The sequence below is a fragment of the Globicephala melas genome, chromosome 8, assembly GCF_963455315.2.
Source record: "Globicephala melas chromosome 8, mGloMel1.2, whole genome shotgun sequence".
Taxonomy (NCBI): domain Eukaryota; kingdom Metazoa; phylum Chordata; class Mammalia; order Artiodactyla; family Delphinidae; genus Globicephala; species Globicephala melas.
Window position 1 is genome coordinate 96,078,399 of NC_083321.1, and position 27,828 is coordinate 96,106,226.

General features: G+C 50.4%; 1 protein-coding gene across 7 annotated transcripts in view; it reads left to right on the forward strand.

Moving 5' to 3' along the window:
- Nucleotides 1-27,828, forward strand: part of GRIK4 (glutamate ionotropic receptor kainate type subunit 4) — a 446,784-nt gene that overhangs the window by 340,033 nt on the left and 78,923 nt on the right. For all 7 annotated transcript variants that reach the window (XR_009564976.1, XM_060304197.1, XM_060304199.1 and 4 more), the window contains 3 exons: nt 1,872-2,024; nt 2,920-3,024; nt 25,686-25,793. Coding sequence is in view for 6 of the 7 variants with exons in the window: in XM_060304197.1 (XP_060160180.1) it covers nt 1,872-2,024; nt 2,920-3,024; nt 25,686-25,793 (366 nt within the window). In the remaining variant the exon portion in view is untranslated. The remainder of the gene's footprint in view (nt 1-1,871; nt 2,025-2,919; nt 3,025-25,685; nt 25,794-27,828) is intronic.

The window sequence follows — 27,828 nt, forward strand, 5'->3', positions numbered from 1 at the left end:
GCCCCTGCTGATGCCCGTGGGCACCTGGGGTGCATCGCCCCGCCCTCGGGTGTGGTGACCCCTGAGACTGGCAGTTTAGAGGGCGCTTTCACTGGCCTGTGAGGCAGGGATGCTACCTCTTGTGTGCAGGAAATTTGCTGCCCCCGAGGTTTCGTCACTCAGCACGTCAGAGAGGCCTGGGCGCTAGACTCGGGGTTCGGTGTTCTGAGTTTTGAGCCCTTTCTCCTGCACCTCCCTGACTCAGGCTGCTTACACTGTGTCTGGAGAGCTTGAAAAAGATCCAAGAGGTCACAAGCGGGTCCCTCTGCCTCCAGCCTTGGACGGACCGGTGTCCCAGGGCCCGGCCAGCTAGGAGGGAGGTTGTAAGATGCCACATGGAGAATGTTCTTGACGGGTTAGGCTCTGAAGGGACGGTGCTGATTGCCCGCAGTGGGATGTCAGAGTTCAGTGAGGAATTTGCTTTGCACTGGGACCGAGGGTTGAATTCCAGAGCCCAACATCACACCTCCCACGAGGAGGCCTCTGCATGCCTTCCTGGGCCTCCCCTCAGGGCCCCGTACAGTGTAGGCCCCGTAGTCATTCACACTGGGTAGGTTCTCTTGTCATTAACACAGAAGAGTGTGGCCCCCTCCTCAGATGTCACATTCCCCAAGGACAGGCATCTTCTGTTCTTCTGCTCCTACCACCTCCTCCCAAACACCCCAACCTTCCCCTCCCCAAAGCTTGCAAACATCCGGTTAACCGGGTGTATGTTCAGGCTGAGCCTTGTGGGCAGATATCACTCAACATTTAATTCAGTTCAAGAAATACGTCTTGGGGGCTTCCTGTACGCAGGGTCCTGGCTCTAGACGAGATGCAGGAGATAGAGATTGAGGTCCTGTGTGTTCCTGCCCTAAGCGCTGGCCGTTTCACAGGGAGGTGAAAATATGGACAAACAGCTGCACTCGCCCTTCCCCTGCCTTTAAGGCCCTCACAGCACTCTCCCCACCTCACTTCTGGTTTATTGCTTTCTGCCCTCCTCCCCCCATGTGTGCTCCACCCTCCCCCACACTTTGTCTTTGGCCCCGCAGTTCCGCCTCTGGAATACCTTTCTCCTCTTCCCAGCTTCTCCCCACCCCCAGATCCAATGTCTTTCCTACCAAATCCTTCAGTGCTCAGTTCCAATGCTAAATCCTCCAAGAAACATTTTCTTGATCACCCAACCAGTTAAGGTATCTTCTCTTTGGACCCCCCAACAGACCTTTTGGCCCGTGTCACTCAGTTTCACGTTACCTGTATTTGTGTCCTATCTCCCCATCTCCCCTCCCCAGTTCCACTCTAATCTATCACAGGAATAGGGTCTTGCTTACTGCTGGGCTTTGAACTCACCATATGCTTCATATATGCTCATCATATTGAATAGTACAAAGTAGACCGTAATAGTAGGTACATTTAGGAAGAAACAATATCAAGGGGGTCTTCCAGGAGGAAGTGACCTTCAACTGAGCCTTGCAGAATGGGCAAATCTGAGGGTAGGGTTCCTTCCACCTCCTGAGATAAGCACCCTGCCCCTTCCTTGGGGCTTCTCAGATCAGTGGAAGATGGTACTTCCCTGTAGAAGAGAGAGAATAGGATACCCTTGAAATCATTTGGGGCCCAAGGAGTTGGCTTGATGGTCCAATTTCAGAGAAGCCTTGGCCACCATTGTCACCTTGGGCCAACACTGGACTCTTAGGGGAAGTGGACCCCAGAGGCAGGAGGTGGGCCCAGGGCATCAGGGACACGCCTTTACGTCTTTGTTTTGCTTTTCTTTCTTCCTCCTCTTCTCCTTTCTTCCTCCTTTCCCTTTCCTTCCTTTACACCTGTCACTTCGTCTCTCTGCCCCCTCCCAGCTGTCCTCCGCCCTGCTGTTTGACGCCGTCTACGCTGTGGTGATGGCGGTGCAGGAGCTGAACCGCAGCCAGGAGATCGGCGTGAAGCCCCTGTCCTGTGGCTCAGCCCAGATCTGGCAGCACGGCACCAGCCTCATGAACTACCTGCGCATGGTGAGGGGTGCTGGGGGCCCTGCGGGCCATGCCCAGCCTGCAGGGGGTGGGAGGGACCACTGTTCAAGGCCCCTCACCTCCAGACCTCCCCAGTACATCACAGCCCCAGGTAAAACAGCGATCTGTGGTGACCCCATTGAGGGGCTCATTGGTTACTGTTGTTCCCTAATCCCTAAAAGCCACCGAGAACCCATGGCAAGTTTGTTTACAGGGCAATGGGCTTTGAGCCTTAGACTGTTAGGGGGTCTCTGGATTCCAGGCTTGGAAATTGACCCCTTGGCTCAGAGGTGGTCCCTGCAAAGCTCTGCACAAGTGGAGAGAGATGGGTGATGCTGTCATAGACTGTGGCCCCTCAGGGAGTTGCAGGCTCAACACTTCTGGCCTGATGCTGGGTTCCCCCAGGGTTCTCCCAGCCAAGCCACCTCTGGTGGGATGGACGTGATTCTAGCCCACGAAGAGGCCATCTCCTGTCAGAGGAGCCTGGGGGAGAGCGGCTAGGATTTTGCAGTTAGAGTCAGGTTATCCCGCAGCTTGGAGGTGGGTGAGTAGCTGCCCAAGGAGGGTAAATGCTATTCACAGCCAAGGGCCTAGAGGAGGAGCTCAGGGGGATCTGAGCTCAAGCTAGCATCTCAGCATCAAGTCGGTTTATGCAGCAGCTGTGAGGTCACTGGGTGCGGGGCATCCTTTCCTCCTCTAGCCCCGGCCAAGTCTGAATTGGTTCCAGAGACATCACTTGCATAGTCTGAAGATCCTGTGGCTGAGAGGTGGACAGGAGAGTGGATCCTGATGGCTTCCCTTCTCCTGGGCATCCTTAGCCAGCATGGTGGAATGCTTGCGTGGGGCCACATGGAAGGTGGGGCCTATTTGGTGCTGTAACTCACTCTCTCTTGGACAGGTAGAATTGGAAGGTCTCACCGGCCACATTGAATTCAACAGCAAAGGCCAGAGGTCCAACTATGCCTTGAAAATCTTACAGTTCACAAGGAATGGTTTCCGGCAGGTAAGCCTAGCCATGCCGCTGTGGTGGCAGATCCCTCCTCCTTGTTCCTTTCTCTGTCCCCAGCCCACTTCTCCTTGGCACTCAGGATGGCCTCCTGCTCTCAGATGTCCCCAGGAGCAGCGGGCTGTGTCCAGTGCAAGGCTCCTGGCAAGTCCTGGCTTCCCCCTTCCTGCACCAGGATCAGCCAGTGTGGGTCAGGGGCCGCAGCCCCAGCAAAATGCCAAGAGAGAGGCAGCCGTGCCTTATGTGGGGAGAGGCGAGACAAGGGAGCATCGTATAAGGAGGGAATTCCCAGGTCTTTCCACTCTTTGGATTATTCTACTCCCTGAATCTCGCCCTAATCCTGGAACCAGGGTTAGATTCCAGGTTGCTTGCCCGTCACGTACAGATCAGATCCCATCGGGCTGAGGAATCCCTTCGGCGTTCAGTTCTCTTCTGTCAGCTCTTTTCTGACCGGCCCACCCACGCCCTTCTGCCATGCCAACCACACCTCCCCCCTCCTGGCTGCCCCCTGTCTCCTCCGCCAGCTCAGGATGCTTTGTCCCCTGGAGCTCCTTTCAACACCCTCTTCCTTTCTCATTCTCCTCCATTAACCTTCTCACTCTCCTTTCCTCTGATTCTCTTACATCAGAGGAAACAGGGATTCTGGCAGTCACTCCAAGTGCCTCTCTGAAGGTCTTCCAACCTCCCCATCACTCTAATAATCAACTCTTTATTCTTAGTGTATCCTTTCTCCAACCTTAAAGAGCCTTAGAAGTAGGAAAGGATGCACTAATTAGCGCAGGAAGCAGACATACTGAAGAGCCTGCTGCCTCTCAGAGTGGCTGACCAAGGAAACGTACCACTGAAGGGGTCACAGAATCACCTTTTCAGGGATTATGAAGGATCATCATCATCTTCTTTACCACCACCACCACCATCACCATCATCTTCACCACCACCACCACCATCACCACCATCACCATCACCATCATCTTCACCACCCCCACTCCCACCACCATCATCATCATCTTCACCACCACCATCACCATCACCACCACCGCTACCACCACCAACAACACCACCATCATCTTCACCACCACCATCATCATTATCATAGGGGCTTTCATTTATTAAGCTCTTACCATGGGCCATTTACCACAAGAAGTGTGTCATTTGTATTTTCTCATTTAATCCTACAAAGTAGTTACTTTTTATTAATCCCCATTTTACAAGTGAGGAAATTGAGGCTCCAGGAGACTGACTTGGCCTTGAACAATGTAGTAATGGCAGTTGGTTTTGAACTCAAGTACCTCTGATTCTAAAGCCCAAGTTCTTAACCATTATGACAAATTGTGCATCAGACTAACCTTGGTAATTTGTTAAAAAGGCAGATTTTTTAGACTCCACCCCACAAGAATCTGATTGGGTAGACCTAGCAGAAGGCCCAGGAACGGCTGCAACATCAGGCACCCAAGGGGATCCGGGTGATACCCTGGGCTGCGCTGGGAGGGCCGTCACATCTGCATCCTTCCCCTCGGTCCTCGTGCCTGAAAGGCTCCAATTCAGCCCTTCTCACGGGGGCCAGTGGAGTTCCTTATAGTAGGACAGTGATTATGCTGGGCCACGAGGCCAGGTCACCCTTCTTGGAAGATGAGAAAGTAAAAGACAGGAGTCCCAGACCGAGAGAGGAGCTATGTTAACGACTCCTCGTAGCTCAGGGCCGGAGCTACGTGATCTTTAAGCAATGACATCAGCAACCTTTTTTTCATAACTTCCCAAATGGGGTGGGAGTTAGGTAGGCAGCCAGAATCTATGGGATGGAGGATCACAAAATGGTCGTTTCATGTATGTAACAAATCATGTACTGACCCCTTCCTATGAGTCAGGCACTGTGCTGGGCATTCAGGAAACAAAACCGAAAAGGCACAGTCCCCGCACCGAGGCAGCCCACACTCTGGCGAGAGAGACGGAAGGAAAAAATAAGTGCACTTTGGGTTATTAAACTCAAATCATGCCCTCGGGCTCATAATTCTCGGAACAAAGGAAGCCGCCTGCCTGTAGGAAAATTGTCAGGCAGACTTCCTGAGTCCCAGTGGGGGATGTGAAGTAAAGAACATTTATTCATTTTTTCAATATATATATTCTGAGTGCCTGTAATGTGCCAGGCTGTCTTCTAGACAGAGGTGAAAAATGGGCTTAGTGTCTGCTTCCGTGGAGCCTGTATTCTAATAGGGGACAGACAGCAGGCAAACAAATACTATATAATACATCAGTAGAGGTAAGTGCTACAGGAAAAGTGAAACAGGGTCAGGAAAAGGAAGGGATGAGAGAAGAATGGGGAGAAGCAGTAGTTAGGGGAACAATGCCAAGCCCAGACCACCTCCCTAGAAAGCCTGAGCTCAGGCTTTGAAAAACACCCCTTGGCCTTCAGCCCTGCTTTGAGATGCTCCCTGGAAAGAGCCCACTTCCCTCAGGCAACACCTGCGGTGACAGAGTTGGCTGGCCGCTCCGATCCCACCCTCTACTTGAAGAACAGCTCGTTAAGCTCGGAGTACCTCTTCACCTTACCTGGGCTTCTCCACCAGCCGCCACTCAGGCTGGTTTTCCCAGCTGCCGGGCTGCAGGACCGCCTGAGTCATTAGGAAGTAGCATCGCCAGCCACCAGCACCCATCCCTCAGCCCCACCCCAGTCCAGCAAGGGGTTCTGCTTGGAGACATCCTACACAACAGCTGCTGCCCCTTCTTCTGCAGCACCTATAGAGGGTAGGGCTTCTCAGACCCAGGTGTGCACAAGCATGACCAGTGGTGCTTGTCTTAAAATGTACTTTCCTGAGCCCTACAGCTGTAAATTGAGTTAGTAAAACGGGGTGCGTTCCAGGAATCTGCATCTTCTTAACTAGCACTCAGATAGATGATTATCATGCCGGTGGTCCACAGGCTGCCCTTTGACAAAGACGTACTGCAGCCTCTATGCAGAGAATTTTTTCTTGACCTTCCTGCATCCCACCCCCATCTTTTTGAGCTAATGTTGAATGGAATCTGCTACAGAAGTGACCATGAAAGAGGATGATGTTTTTGACCTTCAACTACCCTCAGGGGCACACCTCCTTGATTGGACTTATAAAGTCAATCACAATCATCCTCTTTACTACCCATGTTTCTTCAACAAATCTGGTGGCCATACCGCTGCTTTCCTGTCTGGCTCACGTGCCGTGAGTAGCAGTGAGAACCCTGCAAGATGCATCATGGACGCAGATATAGCTTTGCAGCTCTGGTCCCCAGGTCCCATCCCAATCACCAACCCAATCTTTGTCTCTTGACAGCTGTCCTTCCCCTGCTTATCACAGGATGAAGAAATGGTTTGGGGACTGATAATTAATTGGGCTTCTGTTCCAGGGTAGGAGGAATGTCAGTCTCACTCTCTAATATTCTCCCAATTCCGTCCAAGGTGATGCTGGCAGGGGAGGGGAGAGTGACAAGGAGCATCTCTCGAGGACCTGTTGTGTAGCAGAAGCTACATGGGTACTTTGCACAGGTCCCTTCTGATCTGGAGGACAGCCCTTCAAAGTAGATAAACTCCCATTTCACAAGTGAGGAAACGGAAGCTCAAGGATCGTAGATAACTTGGCCCAAACCCACAAGTAGCAAGGACTCTGGGCAGAGCTGGAATTCACACTCAGGCTTGTCCAACTCCCAAGCCCATGCTCATGGGTCTCCCCCTCCTGGCTTTTCTCTTTCCTGGAATCCCTAAGCCCCCAAATCAAAACACTTTACCTTGCTGCCACCTGCTGCAAACCAGGACAGAGTTCCTGCTGGGCTGGGCTTTCTTTAGTCATGGTATCTTCTCATTTGGATTTGGTTTTTTTCTTTCTCTTCCTGTCTGGGCGAGTGACTATTAAGAGCTGGGTCTGACTATTTAGAAAGCATGCAGGGACCCAGTGGGTTGTAATGGTAAAATGTCTGAACCAAATACCATATTCCCTGCCAGTGGCTGATTAAGGGATTATTACCATTTTAAAAATAGTTTTTTAGAATTTAGGGTTTTGGTTTTTTTTTTACCATTCAAAAAAATTACTGTTTTGATTCTGTTTGGAGAGGTTTTCCATCTTGGAACTCGAGCTTCCACTGGAGCCTGTTTGGGGGAAAATGTCCCCTATAGTGTCCTGTAAGTGACACTTCCAAACCTGGACCAGGTTCACTAGCTCCAGCCCCCAGTTTTTGCCCCCAGTGTGAGTTATCTCATCTCCACCCCATATTCTCCTTCCCCATCCCACAAAAGATGTCCTGGGTGGTATTGGAATAGTATAATCTCCCTTCCTAATTTGCGAGAAATCATAATTTGAAAGAGGCGAGGGAAAAGAAGCACAGCCTTAGCGGGCCCTTAATCTCCTTCATTTTAACTTGGTTTAAAGATCAGAGGTTCCAAGCAGGCCCCCAGCGACTTTGTTAGGACTGTAATAAGATGAGCACACCTTTCATCTGAGAATCAGAAATGGCTTAACAGGCTCTAATTAAGCCTTCGGGAGAGGGAGGGGTGAGGCCGGGTAGTGTCTGTTGAGGGGGTTATCTCTAGCTAAAGATGAAAATTGAAACTTTTCCATTGGCTCACTGTATATCGCAACAGGGTACCTCAGCTTTCTTCCTCTGTGCAATGAGGATGGTAACCCCTCAACATTTGGTCTGGCTAAGCTCAAGGATTATTGAAAACTAGATTTGCATAGCACTCTCTTCTGCTTGCATATGGTTAGACAGAAAGCTGGCTCTGCTGACAGAATAAGAATGGCTATCATTTATTGGGTGTCTCCTACAAGATGCACTGTGCTGGGTGTACTTAAAATTTCTCATCTTTTTATCAACCATGCATAAAAGCTATTCTCTCCATCTTACAAGTAAAGAAACTGAGAAAGGCATGTTCCTCATCCATTCAGCTAGTTAGTTCCAGGCTTGAGCACTGAGTCTGGGTCTAGCTGTTTTCAAAGTCCCTGGTCTTTCCACTCTGCAGAATTGCCCAGAACATGCTGGAGGAAACTCTGAGGCCTCTGGTCTAATCTTCCAACCCAGTGCAAGAATGTTCTCCACAGCATCCCTGAGGGAAACAGCCACACAGCCTCTCCTTGCACATGTCCTGGGCTGGGAGATTCACCGTGCCCTCCGCCCAGGAACACATTCCAGAATCTTCCAGGCACTGAGTCAAAACCTGCCTCCTAGTCCTGCCCCAGTAAGCAACCCAGGATAATCAGCTTTCTCTCTTTTTACCAGCTCTTCAAATATTTAAAAATAGCTTGACTTCCCTTCATTTATTCATCCTCTTCTGAAACTTAGCATAAAAACTTTTTGAGCACCTACTTCGTGTCAAGGGCTAGAAATGCGAGATAAATAAGTCATGGTTCCTTCCAGAGCTCCTAGTCTTTTGGGAAAGGCAAAAACTGCAGTCAGTAATCACTGTCTAGTGCTTGAGTTGTTCTGCCCCTCTGATTTTTTTCCTCCCCCAAACAGTGGCCCATAGCTGTTCCCAACGCGACACAGGTGACAAATCTTTCACCACGAATGCTTTTTGGTTTGTCTGGGGCTCTATTAAAACATAAGGCCCAACGTGGGTACCAGCTTCCAGATGGGGCAAACTGGCACAGAGCTGAGAGCACTGTGGGACTTTCACCTTCCTCACTCAAAACACTCAGTTTCTATTCACCACATTAAGTCACTTACTGGAATTAGTCTTCAAATTTTTGATTCATTCTGAACTCTGGGGCTTGGAGTCAATTAATTACTCCTCTTGCCCCTCCCCCAATCCCCACTTCCAAAATACACAGGGTTATTGTCATGTGAACTTTTCATAGAAACCAGCCCTGAGCCACCTTTTCCTGGACCATGGATCTATTTAACTCTGTTCCCATGGAGACTGGCAGAGCTGGCCAGGAGTGGGCGAATAAAAAACATTGTGAACCGACAGCCATATTTTGTTTGCCAAAGCTGATACAAACTCAGCTTTCCAAGGGCCTGATTTCCTGGAATGACTCGAGTGTGGCTCTCACCAGACGCAGGAGGGTGGACAAGTGGCTTTTGTGAGTCACCCTTGCAAACCAAGAATTCAGGGATGCAGTGTCTTCCAGAAGGTTTCGGGAATCCGGCTTCCCGAAGTTCCGGCAGGTCCCACCCGTTGCTGGGAGGACAGGATGCCTCTCTTTGATCTTCTGTGCTGCCCTCTTCCCTGACAGAAGCCCACACATAGGCATGTCTGCCCCCTTTCCGGGGAGGTCTGGGTGGGATGCTCCGGCGTTTGTGGCCGTGGAACGTGCTTCAGCTGCACCTCTGAGTAATATAAAGACAGCTACACTTCTCATCATGGCCCTCTCAGCCAGAAGACCAGGAAGTGTGGCAGACCTGCTGGGGTCTCTCCCCGCTCCAGACCGCTTCTCCTACTTGAAAAGCAAAGAACAATAGAAAATCCTAAAAACACACTGTCAGGTGACGGTCTGTGTTGCCGTTGCCCATACACAGCATTGGGGGAACAGTGAGGACGGAGACACCCTCTCCATGGACACATCACCCACCCCCGGCATCTGTGCCCGGTCCCCCACCCCTGTTAGTGTGAGCCTCTGGGACAGCTCAGATCCCACCTGCACTAATGAGAAGTCATTATGGCTCAGACGAGTTGCCAGTGGGCGAGCTGCTAGGAGGGCGCCCGTGATTGCGACTGTGGAATACATTTTCAATCCGAGGAGGGAGTTTACCATGAATATGCAGATCCTTTGAAGCTGCCTTTGTGGGTCCTGGCTCACAGCACAGGAGTGGGCTTTGATTGCTGGAAATCAGGAATCAAACGTGCCAGCTCCCCGGCTGGGGGACGGACCTGACGAGAGAGGGCCGGCTTGGGGTGTTGCTTGGTGGGCCATTCCCAGAGACTTGGCCTTTGATGAGGAAATTCTGAGGCAGCATTCTCCAGAGGGAGGGGAGAAAGAGATCGGTGGTCTGGGGGCTGCTTTGAAGGTTACTGAGAAGTCACTTATTCCTTTTAACTAAGGCACCGGGAGAACGGGGGTTGGCGTGAGGTTTAAAATAGTTGACAATATCTCACAGAATATCCTACATTCTTAGGGTTGGAGGAGACCTGAGAGGTTATCAAGTCCAGTTCTCTCCACCAGAGAACGCAGATGGGAACGTCATTCCGGGGCTGAAAACCTCACCGTGGCCCCCATTGGCTTTCAGGGTAAATGGCAGCTCCAGAGCAAGGCTGTTACGTGCTGGTCCCTGCCTACCTTCGAGCCTCGTCCTGTGCCACCCCCCCTCCGCCGCCCCATGCCTGCGCCCTCAGCCCCCATTTCTCACCCGGCCACTCCTGCTCAAGTCTCCAGAGCTCAGGGAGCCTGCTCCCTGGGCCTGCCTCTACTGTAGCTGTCGCTCCAGGCTTGGGGACTCCGTGAGTACAGACCGCCCAGCTGGGAGTGGGGCTCAGCTTGGGCTGGGAGAAAAGATGCACCAGTGAACGAGGGCCTGGGGTGCTAGGACCCGGGGAGTGTGCGGAGAGCGTGGAGCCCGAGGATTTTGTCACGAGAATGTTCCAAAGCCACTGCTCCCCATTTGTCCAAGAGAGATTCCACACGACAAGCCTCCCCATTGGCAACTGGAATTTGAAAATTGGAGTGGAAGGCCCCTCCGATCACTGATGCGTTTCTCCCCTTCCATTTGCTTTCCGTTCTCTAACAGCAATAGTCCTCTCGTCAATTAAAAGTCTATCAAGTGCCTCATCCCGTGAGGGCATCTGGTTCTCCTGGCCACCCCCCAGGATGACTGACAGCCGAGGGGCCAAAGAGCTGGCTTCCGAAGGGTGTTGCCTGACGGCCTTCTCGCCTCCTGCCTCCCTGGCCCACAGATTTCTGGTTCTTTCTCCCAAAGCACAGGGACTTCCTGCTTATCAGCTCTGATGGAAAAGTCACTGACTATAGACGCTTATTCACACATCAGCCGGCAGACAAATTAGAGTTACTTAAAATTTCAACCGGGGCGGGGGGCTGCTTTGGGACAGAGGAGCAGGGTTTTAAAGGACTGCGTTTGCAATCTATTTCTTGTAATATGCCCGATCACGCAGCCCGCCTGAGCTCAGCCTGGGGAAGTTTGCCAGCTCTGAGCGACTGCTTCCCGCGTCTCTTCAGCTGGCTCATGCCTGGGAGAGCTGCTAATTTAGTCTCAGGAAGCAGCCCGCATCAGTTCGCTCTGATGAGACACGGGGCAGGCTCCAGGCCAGAGGTGTGGGGAGCGCAGACAGGCGGGTGGGGGGGAAAGGGGAAATCCGGGGAGGTGAGAGGGAGCTGTATGCAGGGCGGGCACCATGGGGACATGGAAGGGCTCAGGCCAGCGCCAGCTCTCATAGCTCCCCACGTTCCGTCCCTTGATCGCATCCTCAGTAAAACAGGAACGACGGTCATCATAGGATCTGCTTTGTGTGTGTCATCAAATTTTTGAGAGAACAAAATGAAATATTTTTTATAGATGTGCTTTGAGGATTCCACTCTACTGTGCAAATTTTAGTTCTGCTGTCTCTCGGGGGAATGTCTGTCAATATATTTCTCTTTCTCTGCATGCAGTATTCCCGGGATCTCGCTTCTCGCCTGGTTTGGGGAAGACAGAAAGACAGAGCAGGGCTGAGCCATATGCTCACGTCACTCCTGCTGCAACTCCAGAGCCCTGCAAGAAGGCTGCAAGGGCCAGCCCGTGCCAACCAGGCTGGTAGAAATAAATTCTGCCAGCTGGCCCCTCCCTGCTTCAGGAAGGGTTCCCCATGGCCCTCCTCCACCCCTCCCTCTCCTTCCTCCGTCCCTAACCTCTGTCCTCCACTCCCTAACGTGGTGGTATCACCAGTTCCACTTTGCAGTGGCTTTGGGTGGGTGTGCAGACGAAAACCAGAAGTCAAGGCTCTACTCCTGGGAGAATCCCCAGCACGTCTAGGGCCTGCCTGACATGGCACTGCCCAGACAAGAGCTGCTGACACCCACCCACCACCACCACCCCCAGCTAAAAGCTCCCCATCTTCCCAGAGCACGGTGAGGCCCAGCCACACACCGTCTCCCACCTGCAGCCTGCATCCATCTAGGGGCAGCAATGGGCCATCCTCAGTCCATCCTGAAAGCTCAGCGATGCGTCTCCCCCCACCCTCCAGCATCCTCCTGACTCCTGGAGGACGGCAGATGGGGGTGATTAGCTTCATCCTTCAGCCCAGATGCTTCGTTAGGACCATTAGTTCAATTGGCATCTGCCGTTCAGAGCTCAAAGTTGTGTATTATTAATACAATTGCTTCTCCAAGATACTTCTGTACCCGGCGAGCTTAACAAATGAAGCCGGGCACTCTCCATGCCCTGACTGTGTCGTGTTCGTGGGCAGTAATTTTCCTGTAAGATGAAAAATCTCGAGCATGCCTGAGCTCTCTGATAAATTCTCTCCTCGGCAGATAATTTGAAACGTCTTCCGTCTTCTGGGAGGTGAGAGAGGGCTGTGCAGCTGAGTCTTCATATTTACAGACTCTGCCGTGCACTCACCCCGTGCTAGTTTGATTATCTTCCAAAATGTTTAGAAGAGAGTCTGTGAGATTTTTGACCATATGAGAACAAAAGAGGGAGTTGAGATGTAGGCAAAAGAAATCATCAAAATCAGTACATCTGTCCAAAAAGAAAGGTGATGTGGGCATCCTCGCTGCCCTGCTCGGGGAAATTTAACTTCTGAAACCCTCAGCTAGTTGGAGAGTCTGTTAGATTCCTAAGAGCCTCACTGGGGATTGGCATACTTAGCCAGAGTCCAGTGGGGTGAGCTGGGCTCCATTCCTGCCCTACGTAGTATTTATCTGTCACCAGAGCCACTGTTGGTTTGTTCTCTTTGGCAGGAGGAGTGGTGAGGGCGAGACTAAATTCCACTTCACATCCCAGAGGCTGGGGATTCGGGATAGAAGTCTGGGCACATCTTGGCAAGAGTCGGAAATTCAGGTGCAGACGAGTACAGTTGATCCTCGTTATTTGCAGATTCCATATTTGCAAATTGGTCTGCTCGCTAAAATATATTTGTAATCCCAATGCAGTAGTCCTGGTGCTTTCACAGACACGCACAGAGCAGTGAAAAATTTGAGTGGGTCGCCAGGCATGTTCCCAGCTGGGGTCCAGCAGGGTGATGCTCTGCCTTCTTTTGGCTCATACTGTAAACAAGTGTGCTTTTCACAGTCTCTGCAGTGTCATGTCTTTCCCATTTTTGTGCTTTTTCTTGGAGATTTTGCTGTTTAAAATGACCCCCGCACTTAATGCTGAAGTGCTATCTAGTGTTCCTAAGGGCAAGAAATCTGCAATGTGCCTTACAGAGAAAATACAGGCGTTAGAAAAGTGTTGTTCAGGCGTGACATCTAGTGCTGTTGTCCAATATTATTGAATCAACAGTATGTATTAAATAAGATGTCTATCAGCAGAAACACACATAAATCGAGGTTATGTGCTAACTGGTTGATGAAAATGTTGTGACCAGAGGTTCGCAGGAACCTAACCCTGCTTTTCCCTTAGGAGAAATGGTTCAGTCTCCCTAATTCAGTGCTTGTGGCAACCTTATAGAACGCAACTACCATGAATAACGAGAACCAACTGTAATGAGTTGAGCCAGGAGAGAAGACCAGGAAGGAGCAAACAAGAATGGCTGAAGTTTTCCTACAGTGGCCTTTTCCTTCTGCATTCATGACCCCATACTCCTGCTCTCTTGTTTTCTCACAGTGTCCAAGGACCTCATCTGCCCCTTGATACTCTGGCCTTGCTTCTAATTCCCCTGATGTAGAAGTAGAATCTAGATCCCACATTCTTGGGGCCAAAAGGATTAATAAAGGTCCTCTAGATGACTACTCAAATCAAATGCTTGAATTCTTGCAAATGTGTTCTCATGAAGTAGAGTCTGTGCTTGAATGCCTCCAGTGTTGGGGAACGCAATACCTATAGGGACAGCATATTCCATCTTGGGAAGCTCTCATTGTTAGAAAGTTTCTCCATCTATTGGGTGGAATTCTTTCTTTCTGAAGCCCGCTTCCTTTTGTCCTTAGTTCCATTTCTTGGGTTCACACATCTAGTCCATCCTTCCCAGAACTGCTTGTACTTGTTCCTTCTGGAATGTGATTTCAATCTCTTTCCTGGTCAATATGCTTGCAATACACTCCAGTTAGTCTATGCTTCCCTGAAAGAGTGGTGTGTGGAACGATATGCAATATTCAGGTGTGGTCTGAGTAGAAGAGCACCCTCTTCCCTTGCATCAAACCTGCCATCCCTTTGTAAGTAGTGTGTGCCGCTGACTGGGTGCTCAATAAATATCTGGTGAATTGAATAATAATGTGTTAACACTTTGATATTTATTTCCACGTTGACCAGCTCTCACACCAGGCTCTCTAATGGAGGAACGCCAGGCATCAACCAACCCCTGGGCTCAGAGAGAGCTGTTTCCTGGCAGGTGGGACAGTGCCCTTCCTGGCATCCTTCTCGTAGGTGGCCACCTGCTTCATCTTTTTCTTTTTTAGTAGAACTTTTTTTTTTTAATTTTATCTTTGGCTGTGCTGGGTCTTTGCGGCGCGCGGGTTTCTCTAATTGCGGTGAGCAGGGGCCACTCTTCGTTGTGGTGCACGGGCTTCTCATTGAGGTGGCTTCTTTTGTTGTGGAGCATGGGCACTAGGCACGCAGCCTCAGTAGTTGTGTCTCGCAGGCTCTAGAGCACAGGCTCAGTAGTCGTGGTGCACGGGCTCAGTTGCTCCGTGGCATGTGCAATCTTTCCGGACCAGGGATCGAACCCATGTCCCCTGCATTGGCAGGCAGATTCTTAACCACTGCACGACCAGGGAAGTCCAACCTGCTTCATCTTCGTGTCCAGGCAGCCGAGCTTCCAGTGCCCTCCTACGGTCACCTTCCGAGGCCTCTTTGTGTTGTCCCTCTCAGGCCTGTCTGTCTCCGGTTTTGCCCCAAAGCCCTTTGAAAAGCTATACCACATTATAAATCTACCTGACACTTTCAGGAATTCATGTATGAGTTGGAAGGGGCTAGACTAGATCCTTCTTTTATAGGTTAGATGACTGAAGACTAAAACGAAGGGACTTGCCCAAAGGAATTTCATAATTAAATTCAACAGACATTTCTTGAGCACCCATTCTAGGCCAGGCACTCTCCTGGGAGCTGGAGCTCCAAAGGGGAAATTATTAATGCAATTGTCAGATATTTACTAAGCACTGATTCCACACTAGGCATTGGGCATATGTGGGGAATAAGACAGAGCCTCACCAGTCATGGAATGTATTTTGTAGTGCAGGAGATGGACTTGAAACAAATAATTATCTAAATAATTATATGAAATAAATAATTATCTAAATAATTATATGATGAGTGCTACAAAGAAGAAGTTCAGGGCATTATGCCTGAGTCTCTGTGATGGGGAGTGAGAGGTTGGGAAGGGCCTCCCCAAGGCGGGGACATTCAGGCCGAGGGGTGATGGATAGCTGGGCATCCCCAGGTGGAGGGGACTGTGATGAGCCCGAACAAGGGCTGCCAGAGCTAGTGGTCACGTGTGCAATTCAGAGACCAGGGCCAGCTGAAGACAGGGCCACATCAGGAAGCCAGAACCCCTGATGCTTTACTTTCTCCACTGTCCCCCACTCTCCTCTTCCTCAAACTTTATTTAAATATCCTCTCATATATCACCTCACACCAGTCAGAAAGGCCATCATCAAAAAATCTACAAACCATAAATGCTGGAGAGGGTGTGGAGAAAAGGGAACCCTCTTGCACTGTTGGTGGGAATGTAAATTGATACAGCCACTATGACGAACAGTATGGAGGTTCCTTAAAAAACTAAAAATAGAACTACCATACGACCCAGCAATCCCACTACTGGGCATATACCCTGAAAAAACCATAATTCAAAAAGAGTCATGTACCACAATGTTCATTGCAGCTCTATTTACAATAGCTAGGACATGGAAGCAACCTAGGTGTCCATCAACAGATGAATGGATAAAGAAGATGTGGCACATATATACAATGGAATATTACTCAGCCATAAAAGGAAACAAAATTGAGTTATTTGTAGTGAGGTGGATGGACCTAGAGACTGTCATACAGAGTGAAGTAAGTCAGAAAGAGAAAAACAAATACCATATGCTAACACATATATATGGAATCTAAAAACAAAAAATGGTTCTGAAGAACCTAGGGGTAGGACAGGAATAAAGACGCAGACATAGAGAATGGACTTGAGGACACATGGAAGGGTAAGGGTAAGCTGGGATGAAGTGAGAGAGTGGCATGGACGTATATACACTACCAAATGTAAAATAGATAGCTAGTGGGAAGCAGCTGCATAGCACAGGGAGATCAGCTCGGTGCTTTGCGACCACCTAGAGGGGTGGGCTAGGGAGGGTGGGAGGGAGACACAAGAAGGAGGAGATATGGGGATGTATGTATATGTATAGCTGATTCACTTTGTTATACAGCAGAAACTAACACACCATTGTAAAGCAATTATACTCCAATAAAGATGTTAAAATAAATAAATATCCTCTCATAAATACGTAAGTCAGAATCAAAGGCAAGGCAAAGCAAAGTCTGACCTCAGGGATGTGGACTTTCAAGCAGGAAAGCTTATGGCAAATACCAATGGATAAGAAATAACAATTAAAATGTTTTCCAAACATTTAACTACACATCCACAGCCCAGGAAAATTAATATCTTGGAGGCAGTGCAGCAGAGTGGACCTGCCTGGGTTGAATCTGCATTATGTGTGGAACTTTGGGCAAGAAAGCTAACCTCTCCGAGCCTCAGTTTTCTAATCTGTAAAATGGGGATGATAGTATCAATAGTACCTCCCTTATAGTGTGGTTGGGAAGATTAAATAACAAATGTAAAGCATTTAGTCCAGTATTTGACATGTGATAAATGCTCAAAAGTATCAGCTTGTATAATTTTCTTGTAGTTAGTCCTTTACTAACTAGTTACTAACTAGTAACTTGTAGTTAGTCCTTTACTAACTAGTTACTAACTAACTAAAGGACTAGTTAGTCCTTTACCAACTAGTTACTTACTAAGTAACTAGGATAGGAGTTCACTGATGCCCAAAATGTATTTATGCAGCATCAGTTGTGTTGCAGGTACTCTGCTAGGGACTGCGTATAGAGTAGTGAACAGGTAAGGTGTCCGAATCCCCTGGGCCAGGCACTTTCATCCTTTTTGAACATGACTCGCATTCTGGTTGCCAATCCAGGGTGCACATTAACACCCACCTACACATAATTGAAACCAAAGCTTATGAAACAGTAGTTGCCCCTGGTGTGTGGGTTGCACTCTGATCTATTCTGGATATATATTTCATTTTTAAAATGCAGGTCTGGACCCACTAAATTGATTTCCTAACCCACTAAAGGGTAGCAGCCGCAGTTGAACAAAACACTGCCTTAGACCAACTCAGCTGAAGGCTTCATCAGCCCAGGAAGGGCTCATTTGATAGGGAGTCTTCCCAGCTTTCCCCGGGATCGTTTTTGATCTCTTACCTTTGGCATTTGCCACTGTTGTCCTTTGATCCTGGGTTTTTACAGTATTGTGCATGTAAGCACATGTTTTCCGCTAAAAGAATATTTTGGCTGAGAGAATGAGCTCTTCCACCAACATCGATAACTCCCTCTGTTCCCCAGGTCAACCCCTGAGGCAGGGGCCCTCACTCGTGATCCAGTCTCCCATGTGAAGTAAAGTTTTATGATTGGAGATATTAGATTTAAAGTCCATAAACATTTTGTTCCTTCATGCCAGGGGTTCACCACAGAGGCTTACATTACAGATCTTTTTGGCTGGTCATATATCAAGGCACAGACCTATACTATAGACACTCCAAACTGTAACTCAGTCTCAATTCCTGGGGCCTCTAGCCATGGTGGTTCACATCTGACTGTCATTCTTCCTGCCTGTATGTTGAAATTAGTTCCGTGAACTCAAGGAGACACTAATACATTATTTTATGTATTCTTCCTAGTGAGGACTTCAACTTTGAACCCTGAAACTGAGGTTAAAAAAACTGAGTCGTTGGTTATGGCTCGTCCACCTTTGGGATGGCCCTAGAGAACAAGGATCTGGAAGAAAGAGCTTGCGTTTGCATAGGGCTTTAAACTTTTGTCACATCTGTGATCACCTCATATCATCCCAATAAGAGGAGAAGGGGAGAAAGACTAACTACCCTTGTCTTATAGGCAGCAAAATTGACTTCCCAGGGCCACACAGCACATGGCAGGGTAGAGCTTGACTTCTGGTCAGCTGCATTTCCACCAGACGGACAGTAGTGCTATTATCTTAAGTTCCCATGGCTTATTAGGGCTCATCGAAAGCCATCGTACACACTAACTCAGTTGCTTAGCAACAGCATTGCTGTACTATGGGTAGGCAGATTCGTTTATTTCCACTTTGCAGATGAGGAAGATTCAGAGAGGTTAAGTGACTTGCTCTAGGTCACAGAGCTTATGCATGGCAGAAGAGTTAAGAAAATGTAGGTCTCCTGGTGCTGTCCCACTGCATCTTCCTGTGCTAAGCCCCTAAGAAACTACCCTGTGCCTTGGTCAGGATCACTCTCGTGGACTCTTGTAGCTGAATACCTTCAGGTCTGTATTCTCCAAAGAACAAGTTCACGGTGATCAGAGAGGTGTGTGGGAAGGCCCAGATCTTAAGGTCGGGGTAGCCTGCACTTGCCCTACCCCGACCAGATAGTATAGCAGTAAATGGGACCTGAGTTCAAATCCCAGTTGCATCCTCTATGAACTGTGATCCTCAGCAAGTGGTTTGACATCTCTGAGTCTCAATTTCAATCATTCATTCATTCAACAAAAACTTGTATGAAATGCCTACTTTAAGCCTTTAAGTGTTATTACTGTTGTCTGAAGCGCCTACATTTCTCAGGTGGGAATGATAACAGGGTTGTTATGCAGAATCAGAGAAATTTACATAAGCAGATCACGTGGCTGAGTGCCCAGCGTGCAAAGGTGATCAGTAAGTGTTTGCGAACTCTGACTCTGGAGCAGAAGGACTTGCCAGGCTGTGGAGTTACGTCAGCCTGTCTAGAAGCTGCATCCTGGCAGCGCTGATGCAAAGAACAATCATCTACACGTACATAGAATATTAAATGTTACAGAGCCGTGTGTGTACTCACAGAGGCAGGTACGGATGTCAGGAAATCCCTCAGGGTTTTAAACATGAATCCCTTTTTACCTATTTGGTAGAGAACAAAGTGGCAAAATGACAACCTCAAGTGATTCTAGGCGGGAGCGAGAAGCGTGTGGCTGCTCTGGGCAGGACCACCCAGCTCAGGCGACAGCGGAGGGCTCTCCTCCTGCGGCACAGGGAGAAAGACAGGTGGTGAGCAATGGTCTCATTAATGAATGTATAATGACAGCCCGGGCCAGATGCTCTAAAGGAAAAGAATGTGGTTCGGGGAGAAGTTTGACTTTGGGAGTTAAAGGAAAGGCTTCCTGAAGGTAGTGATTTCTCAACTGAGGCCTGAGGCTTTAACAGGTATAAACTAGATGAAGGTTTGGAAAACTTCTTTCTATAAAATAGGCCCAGATAGTAAAAATTTAGACTTTGCAGCTTTACTGCTGTAGGTGAGTGCAGTCACAGACAGTACAACAGTGAATCGGCGTGACTATGTTCCAATAAAACTTTATTTCCTGAAACAGGCAGTGGGCCGGATTGGGCCTGTAGTCCGTGGTCTGCCAACCCCTGAACTAGCTGAAATGGGGCTGGGGGCCAAGGGGTCGGGCAGCAAGGAGAGTCCAGACAGGGAACAGCACGCACAGAGACCCTGGCAGGAAGGCGCTTGTGCACGTGAGCTCATAGGTGTGCCAGGAGCACAGATAAAGCCGGGAAAGAGGGTGTGAGATGAGCGTGGAGGGTGGGCAGAGGCCAGGCCTCACGGGGCTTGGTGGGCCATGTTAAGGATTTTGGTTTCTATCCTTAAACGAAAGTGGGAGAAGAATTGAAGGGTTTCAGCAGGGGCCGGTGTGATCATAGTTGAGACTTGATAGAGACGGCTGGCTGCTTCTGGGTGGAGAACAGAACAAAGACAGGCCCCGGGGGACCCTAGTCCAGGGCAAGTTCAGTGGGAGCTTGGATTAGGGTGGGGGGCAGGGAAAGGTGAGAAATTAAGTGACTTGCTCAGGGTCACCCAGCCCCGAGGTCACAGTGCTGGATGCTAATGCGGTCTCTGGGTGACTCACAACCTGCTCTTTCAGCAGGTGATGCCTGCGGTCAGGGCCCCTGGACAAGCATTTCCCATGGTGCATTGCTGAGGGAGTGACCAGCTTGCTTACGCTCATCCAGGGTCACACGGCAGACCACACTCATTCAACTGTGCAGCACCCACCTCTCCAGGGGACCGTGGGTTGCCCATATCAATGACACAGGGTCTGTTCACTAAAGGCCCCATCAGGCCTTATCTGTACTTCCCTTACAGCAGTTCTTTCAGGCTTGGTCACTTGGTTGCTCAGCCAGGAATCTTAAACACAACTGCTGGAAGGAAAGGACCAATTCGAGACAGCTATCCAAATAGCAGAAGGAAATGACGGTTCACAATCAGAAAAGAGACACTATGAAAAGTAGACAAATTAACTTAGGAAAGCACGGAAATGAGGGTGAGAGGCCATCACATTTCAGTAACCAATGAGCAGCACTATATCACAGGACAGGATAATAACTGGCTTCAAAATGATGACACTGCATGAAGGTAAAGATGTCCCCTCTGTTTAAGAGGACGGCAGAAAGTATAATTCCCTTTGAAAGAATTTTGGGAAATACTACTTGCAAATAAATAATTAAGACCCTCCCCCCAATTTTAGTGCTTAAAGGAGCAACATTATTATTTTTTAATTTGAATTTTATTTGATTTATTTAATTTTTATACAGCCAGGGAGCAAGGTGATGATTATTAATTTATATAGATTCTGTGTCCTTTGAGGAAGTTGGATAAATGATGCTTTCTGTGCACGTGCGAACACGTGTCATATCAGTTATATTTACCTCGATTTTCATATTTGACAAAGCACTTCTTCTGAGAGCATAGAATCAGCCGTGGGAAGGAATACACATTTGTTTTAAATATTGTGATCGCAACGAAGCAGCACGTTGATTTTTTCCACACCTCAGCTCTGTGATTCAGGTAACTTATTACCTAGGTGGACATCACTTTCCTTACTCATAAGTAGGGTGGCAGCGAGATGCGTAAGCATAAACGAGCGCCTAGCACAGGGCCTGTGAGCGTGGTGGCGGCAGCTTGCCCGGCCAGCCAGAGCCCGTGATACACTTTTTCCAACTCGGTGTCCCGTGACTGCATGTGGGTAGCGTGAAGTCAGCCATGGTGGGCGTGCTTACACCACAGACGTGGGCAGATCAGACAAGGCCTTTTTTCCTGGAGAGCCAGTTTTTAAACGTTTCCTAGCTTGCCACAGGTGCGCCCTCAGCCTCTCTTCATTCCTGCACCCTTGCCTCTCCCTGACGTCATGTTTGTCGTCTGAGTTGCTCTATGTGCTTTGCTCGAATCCAGCTTGCATCAGAGTCACTGGAGAGCCGGTTACAATACGTACTGCTGGGTCCTGCTCCTAGACTGTCTGATTTAGTCGATCTGGAACGGGGCCCAAGAATTGGCATTTCTAACACTGACATTGCCGGCGCAGGAACCAGAGTATGAGACACTGGTCTCATCTACTCAACTGGAGTCTACAGTGCAAAGTGTAGGGCACGGAAGAGATGCCCATCTTCTGTCTCAGACGATGGCATGACAAATTCTATGAATACTCACCTAGTTCTTGGCACATATACCATCAGATTTCATCTCCTTAAGAACCCTAGGAAGTAATCATTACTATTTTAACCCCCATTTTATAGATGGGGAAACTGAGGCTCAGAGGGATTAAGTAACTCACCCAGGGTCACACAGCTCATAAGCAGAGAAGCCAAGTTAAACTCAGGTCCTCCCACTCTGGGGCCGTTGCATTCGTGGTACAGACTGTGAAAAGCTCAGTGGTGAGTAGCGGCTGGAGTCAGCATGCCCAGCTGCGCACCCGCAGGGCCACATCAGCCCGGGGGTGCCTTTTTCTTACCTGCCTTGAGGTGCTGTATGGGCTTGCAGTGGTGGTGTCCAAATCCATACCCTCTCCTCCCTTCACTGCAACCCCTGGAGTCTCTAAACTGGTGGGAAGGCAGAGCAAGTGGGAGAGACAGAAAGCACAGAGAGCGGGCCACGGAAAGACATTATCTGAAGCATAATCAAGCCGGCACACGTGGGCCTGTGGAAGAGGTTTACAAAGCCGCTGTCCCTGCAGGAGGTTCGGGGGCAGGTGTCAGCGGGGTGGAGCAAGGGAATTTGGCTGGAGACAGAGCCGCAGGTTGTCGGTGATGAGCGCTGTCTCTCCTGCCCACCCCTGGCATGTGTGTGGCATGCAAGATGCCCAGTGGGTGGGGCGATTAGCCTGCATCCCAGGGCGCCTGGCTCTGGCTCCTGCTCTCCTTCCCACTGCCTTTCCTCAGTTAGATTGCTCCGGGTTATAGCTGCCAAAGCCGCTTTGTTGGATCTGATGAGTTTATTAATTTCTTGGGGGCTAATGGGAGGGTTGGTGGGACATTCATTTCCTGACTGGAGCTTGGGGGCTGATTTGTCTTTTTGCCACGTCCCCGGAGGTGGGTGTGGGAGGCGACATGGCTCGGGCTGTCGGATCTGGGTCTGGGTAAATTATTTCTGTCTCTGGCTTTTGTGGCAACCTACCTACCTCGTGGCTTGGGTCAGACAGGGAGTGTGGAGCTGGGGCAGGCAATCAGTGAGGACTGGGTCCCCTGAGAACAATGGGGGGGGGGAAATGGGGGGGGAGGTCTTGCTGGTCCTGTCGGTGTGAAGTGCATGTTTAGATGACAGGACTCTGAGAAGCTCAGTCCTGTCCCAAACATCCAGGTGCTGACATCCGGCCTAATTGTTCTTTATGTCCTTCTGTCCAAATCTGGCCCTTCCTATCCTAGGAGACTGTCAGAAGCCAATTCTAGCCATTTTGCAGAGAGGGAAGCAGCCTCATTTCACCTGACTTTGTGGATGTAAAAACCCAGGAGGGAAAAAGCCGTGTCCAGGGTTCTTGCTGTGTGGCCGAGACTCCTTTGAGCCTTTCTCCTCCTCCTTATGTGGAGGAGCCCTTGGCATCCCCGCCCAAGAGACAGCAGCGGACACGGAAAAGTCTTGGATTTAGGAGTCAGACAGCTCTGTGTTCAAGCCCGTGCATCACCTGCTAGCCAGGTGACCTTAGGCAAGTCATTAAACCTCTGAGCCCCAGTTTCCTCGTACATAAAAACATCATCACTACTTCACAAGGCTGGTGGGAGAATTCAAAGAGATGATAGAACACATCCAGCACAGGAGGGGTCCGGTAACTATTGCTCTCCTTTGCCCTTCACCTGAAAATCTAGCTGCTTATCCCTCATCTTCCCCATCTCTCTCCCCTGCAGAGAGAGGGGAGGGGGGGAAGCTCGGGCCATACCCTGACCTGGCTGGTCCCCCCTGTGGACCCTCCAGAGACCAGAGGACGCTTGCCTACCTCCTGTTCATGCCCTACCGACAGCAGCACTCAGCCCAAGTGATGGTTTCCCCGGCCTCCAAGTACCGGTCCTGAGCAGGGTGCCGGGCTGTGAGCACGAGCAAGCCAGCCCCTCACAGGCTAGCCGAGGAGGTGGACAAGTAAACAAGACGTGCAGTAGGACGCTGGAAGAGCCGGGCAGGAGAGCCACGAAGGCTTCCTTGGGGAGGCTCATCCAGGGTTAAGAGCCCAGGGGTTAACGCTCAGGGGTCTCAGCTGATGGGGAGGTGACCTCGGGCAAGTTGGGCTCCTATCTTGGCGTCAGTTTCTTTATCTAGACAGGGCTTCCGGTGTGGATGTGCAGAGCACATGACTTGTAAACTAAAATGAGCAGGGGCACGTGCCTCACTTTTCTGCCCACGCAGAGGTGGGGAAACCTGCCCAGCCCCCTCTGGTGGCGTCCTTGCTGAGGCTTGGAGAGGGGTTTTTGGTCATCTCTCCTTTGGCAGGTGAAAGACTCACCTGGGGAGACCATCGGGCTCCTGCCTGGACCTGGAGGCATCCAGCCTGGCCCTCCCCTCTTCAAGGTCCAGACCATGACGTCAGGGAGATGGTTACTGCCCCCTGTGACCCCCAACGCTCCGGCCCCGGGGGAGGGGGGGTGGGGACCAAGAGTGAGATGTGTCTTTATTGTGGTTGGAGCTTCCACAGGAGGAACCCAGAGCCCAGCTCTGGTGGGTAGAGCCATGTGGCATCCATGGAACTTGTGAGGGTTTTCCAGGGAAGCTGCCGCTGGGGCCTGGCAGAGGCGTATGTGTGCATTTCATTGGTTTCCTAGCCAGCTATCAGCCATCTCTCCTGGTGGCCCACCTCCAGCACCCAGCAGCAGAAGTGAGTTGCCAGGGGCTCCAGCCAGTAGAAATGTATTGGTAGCACACACACGTATGTGTAGTTATAGAAAGGGTTCCACTGAGAAAACAAACAAACTCCCTAAAAACCCAATGATGCTGAATTTCGATTTAGGTGACTTTCTAAAATGGGGGAACTGAGTAAGTTGCGGGTATGTTCCCCCCTAGGAGTCAAGACAATGGGGAAAAGGAAGGAAACAAGCATTTATTGAGTTTCAGCTGAAATACATTCTCACAATGACCACATAATGTTTCTATTATTCCCATTTTACAGATGAGGAAAAACCTTCAGAGAGGTTCAGTCATTTCTGGGTTTACTCAGTGGAGATCCACCCTCGTGGGTCTGGCTGAACCATGTAACCTCGAACTGGCACATGCACGATCTCAGCTGGCTCTAAGAAGGCAGAGCAAACGTTACTACCTCCATCTATAGCTGGGGAAACTGAAACTCGCAAAGATCGAAGTAACTTGCGTAGGTTCTCGCAGCCAGTAAAGTGAATCCACCAGGACTAGAGCCTGGTCTTCCTTCCCTCTTCTGGTTCATCCATCCATTGTGCAGCCAGCAAAGCGAATCCACCAGGACTAGAGCCTGGTCTTCCTTCCCTCTTCTGGTTCATCCATCCATTGTGCAGCCAGCAAAGCGAATCCACCAGGACTAGAGCCTGCTCTTCCTTCCCTCTTCTGGTTCATCCATCCATTGAACCGTGCAGCAAACTTTTATTGAAGAGCCTCGTAAGGCCAGTTCTCTCCAGTAGCCTTTCTGGTTCTTATTTAGATAATGAGCTTTATGGAAGGCAGACTGTAGCGAAAGGGAAGGCTCTGTCCTGCCTCCAGATGATGCAATTCCAGGGGCTCCCTTCCCTTCTGGGTGAGAGAGCATCGCTGAACTGCGTTGCGTTCCTGATTTCTTTTTCCATTTTCCTCTTCCACCTCTCTCTTAAGTCTTCCCCTCCCCTCGCAGTCTCCCCACCCACCCCTGACCCCCCAGCCCTGGTAGCTCCGCCCCGGTCCCGCCCCTCTGCTCTGCACTCTGCGTCCCTCCCTCCTTCTGTGATGTACATGTACCCCCGCCGGAGGCAGGGGACCGGCCTCTCAGCTCCCCCAGCCCTGGAGGCCCGAAGGACCTCAGCACCCCAGCTCCCCAGCCTTCTCCTCCCCCCACCCCTTCCCAGCCTGTCTCCTTGGTCTCCTCAGATCGGCCAGTGGCACGTGGCAGACGGCCTCAGCATGGACAGCCGCCTCTACGCCTCCAACGTCTCCGACAGTCTCTTCAATACCACCCTGGTCGTCACCACCATCCTGGTAAGCGGGTGCCCCCTGGGCCTCCCAGCTGCCACTCTCCGGGGTGCCTCCTCCATCTCCAGGCGTTCCCAGCCTCCCCGTGAACAGAAGATGGGAGCTCTAATCACAGCACGGAGGCCAATTTATGACAGTGTAATTAAACTCAAGTTGTTGTTTCATATGGAAATGATATCTGATGAGTTCCAAAGCAGCTGGGGAAGCAGGATGGGGTGGCAAGACAGCACAGTTTGTGGACGCCTCTTCCAGGGGCACCCTGACAGCCAGGGCAGCTGTGCACAGCCAAGGGCAGGGCACCTGGGACACGCGGGAGAAGTCCCCCAGGGCGGCTCCTACTCTTTCACGACAGCCTGCTTTGCTGGGTGCCTACTTGTACAAGTTGCATCCCTGGCAGTGGACACCTGAATCTCAATGGGTTTTCATGGCCTCTTTCTTCATTTCCAGATGGTCAGAAGAAAGTTCTCAATCTGTAGAGCAAGGGACCATCTGCCTTTTTTATTTGATTCAGTTCTCTTCGACAGTTACCAAGCCCTTCCCCCATGTGCCAGGCACTGTGCTCATTCTTGGAGACACGAAGCTGAGTAAGACTCAGTCTCTGTCCTCAAACAGGCTGTAATTTATTAGACGGCACGAATCAAGTGCGTTCACGGCCAAAGTCATCTTCTTCTCCCCTCCCCCCATCCCTGAAGACTTCAGGTTTTAAAAGATCTGTCCATTAACCAACTGCATGTATTAAGTAATTATGAGTTTGCCCCCTTCCCCCACCTCCTTTTAACCAATCAAAAACCTATTTCCCTGCCGGGCCCAGCATCTTATCCACAGGAGATAATCAGTGTGGCCGCACTGATGGAATCCCAGCCCCAAACAGACTCGACTGTTAGCCTGTTCAGCCTATTGTGCTGTTGCTAACTGTGCAAGGTTTGGAAACGTGTCCGTTTCTTTCAGGCTTTCGAGATGACAAAAAGAGCTCAGGGACCTCCATCACTACATTCATGAGCTCCTGGGGCTCAGGAGCCCTGCACTGAAATAACTGATCCCCCGTGAGCAGAGCAGGATAAAAGCCAGGAAAGAGGCGCACGCCTAGCGCCATGGGGGGTGAACGAGAGCGAGGTCCCATGCCATCGGGGAGGTCAGCAAAGCCTTCCGAGGAGAGGGACATTGAGGATGGGCCCCCAAAGACAGGGCTGATGAGGAGGGAGAAGTGGACTAAGGAGAGTGTTATCAGGCACTCAGGAAATGCCAAAAAGTGCAGGTTTCTAGGAAATGGGCATTGGTAGAGAGGGAAAGGCCTGAGGCTGGAGAAGTGGACTGGGCCCATAATGCTTAGGGGCTTGAATGTCAAGCTTGTGAGTTCTCCCTTCGTTCGGTACAAGACAGGGGCTCACCGAATATTTTCAGTCATTCGTTCAGTGAATATTTGGGGGGCACTCCTGTGTGCTGGGCGCTGTTCTAGGTGCTCGGGTGTAGACAGAGCTGAGGAAGGGGAGAGGGTTGCTGGCTTCACTGAGAAGGGCACATCCGAGTAGAGACCTGATGAGGTGAGGTGACAACCACGTGGCCGTCTGGGAAGGAACATTCCAGGCAGGGGGAACAAAGCAAAGGATGGAGAAGGCAGTTCCAGCTCGCAGGGTTTTAGCCACTCCCCATCTCAGCCCAACCTGAGCTCATCTGAACCAACGTGGAAATGTCAGCAGGATTTGGGGGGGGGGAGGTGTCACCAAGCCCCTGAGACCTGGGGGCGCCTGGCTGAGCTGCAGCAATGCTGACCGGCAGTCCTGGCCGAGTGGGGGCAACACGGGCACGATTGCTGGGACCTGCTCTGCCTCTGAAGGACTGCCTGAGTCTGTCACCTGCTGTCCATCCTCAAGCACATGCCCTAACATAGGTGTAGCCACCTCTTCACTGGAGCTGCGTGTGGCCTCCTCAAAGGTCCCCTTCTCACTTGTTCAGTCTGTCTCTCCCTAGCCCCGCCCTTCTGGCTGCGCGGTCATTCTAAAATCAGAACCGTCCTGTCATTTCCTCACTTCAGTGCTGCCCA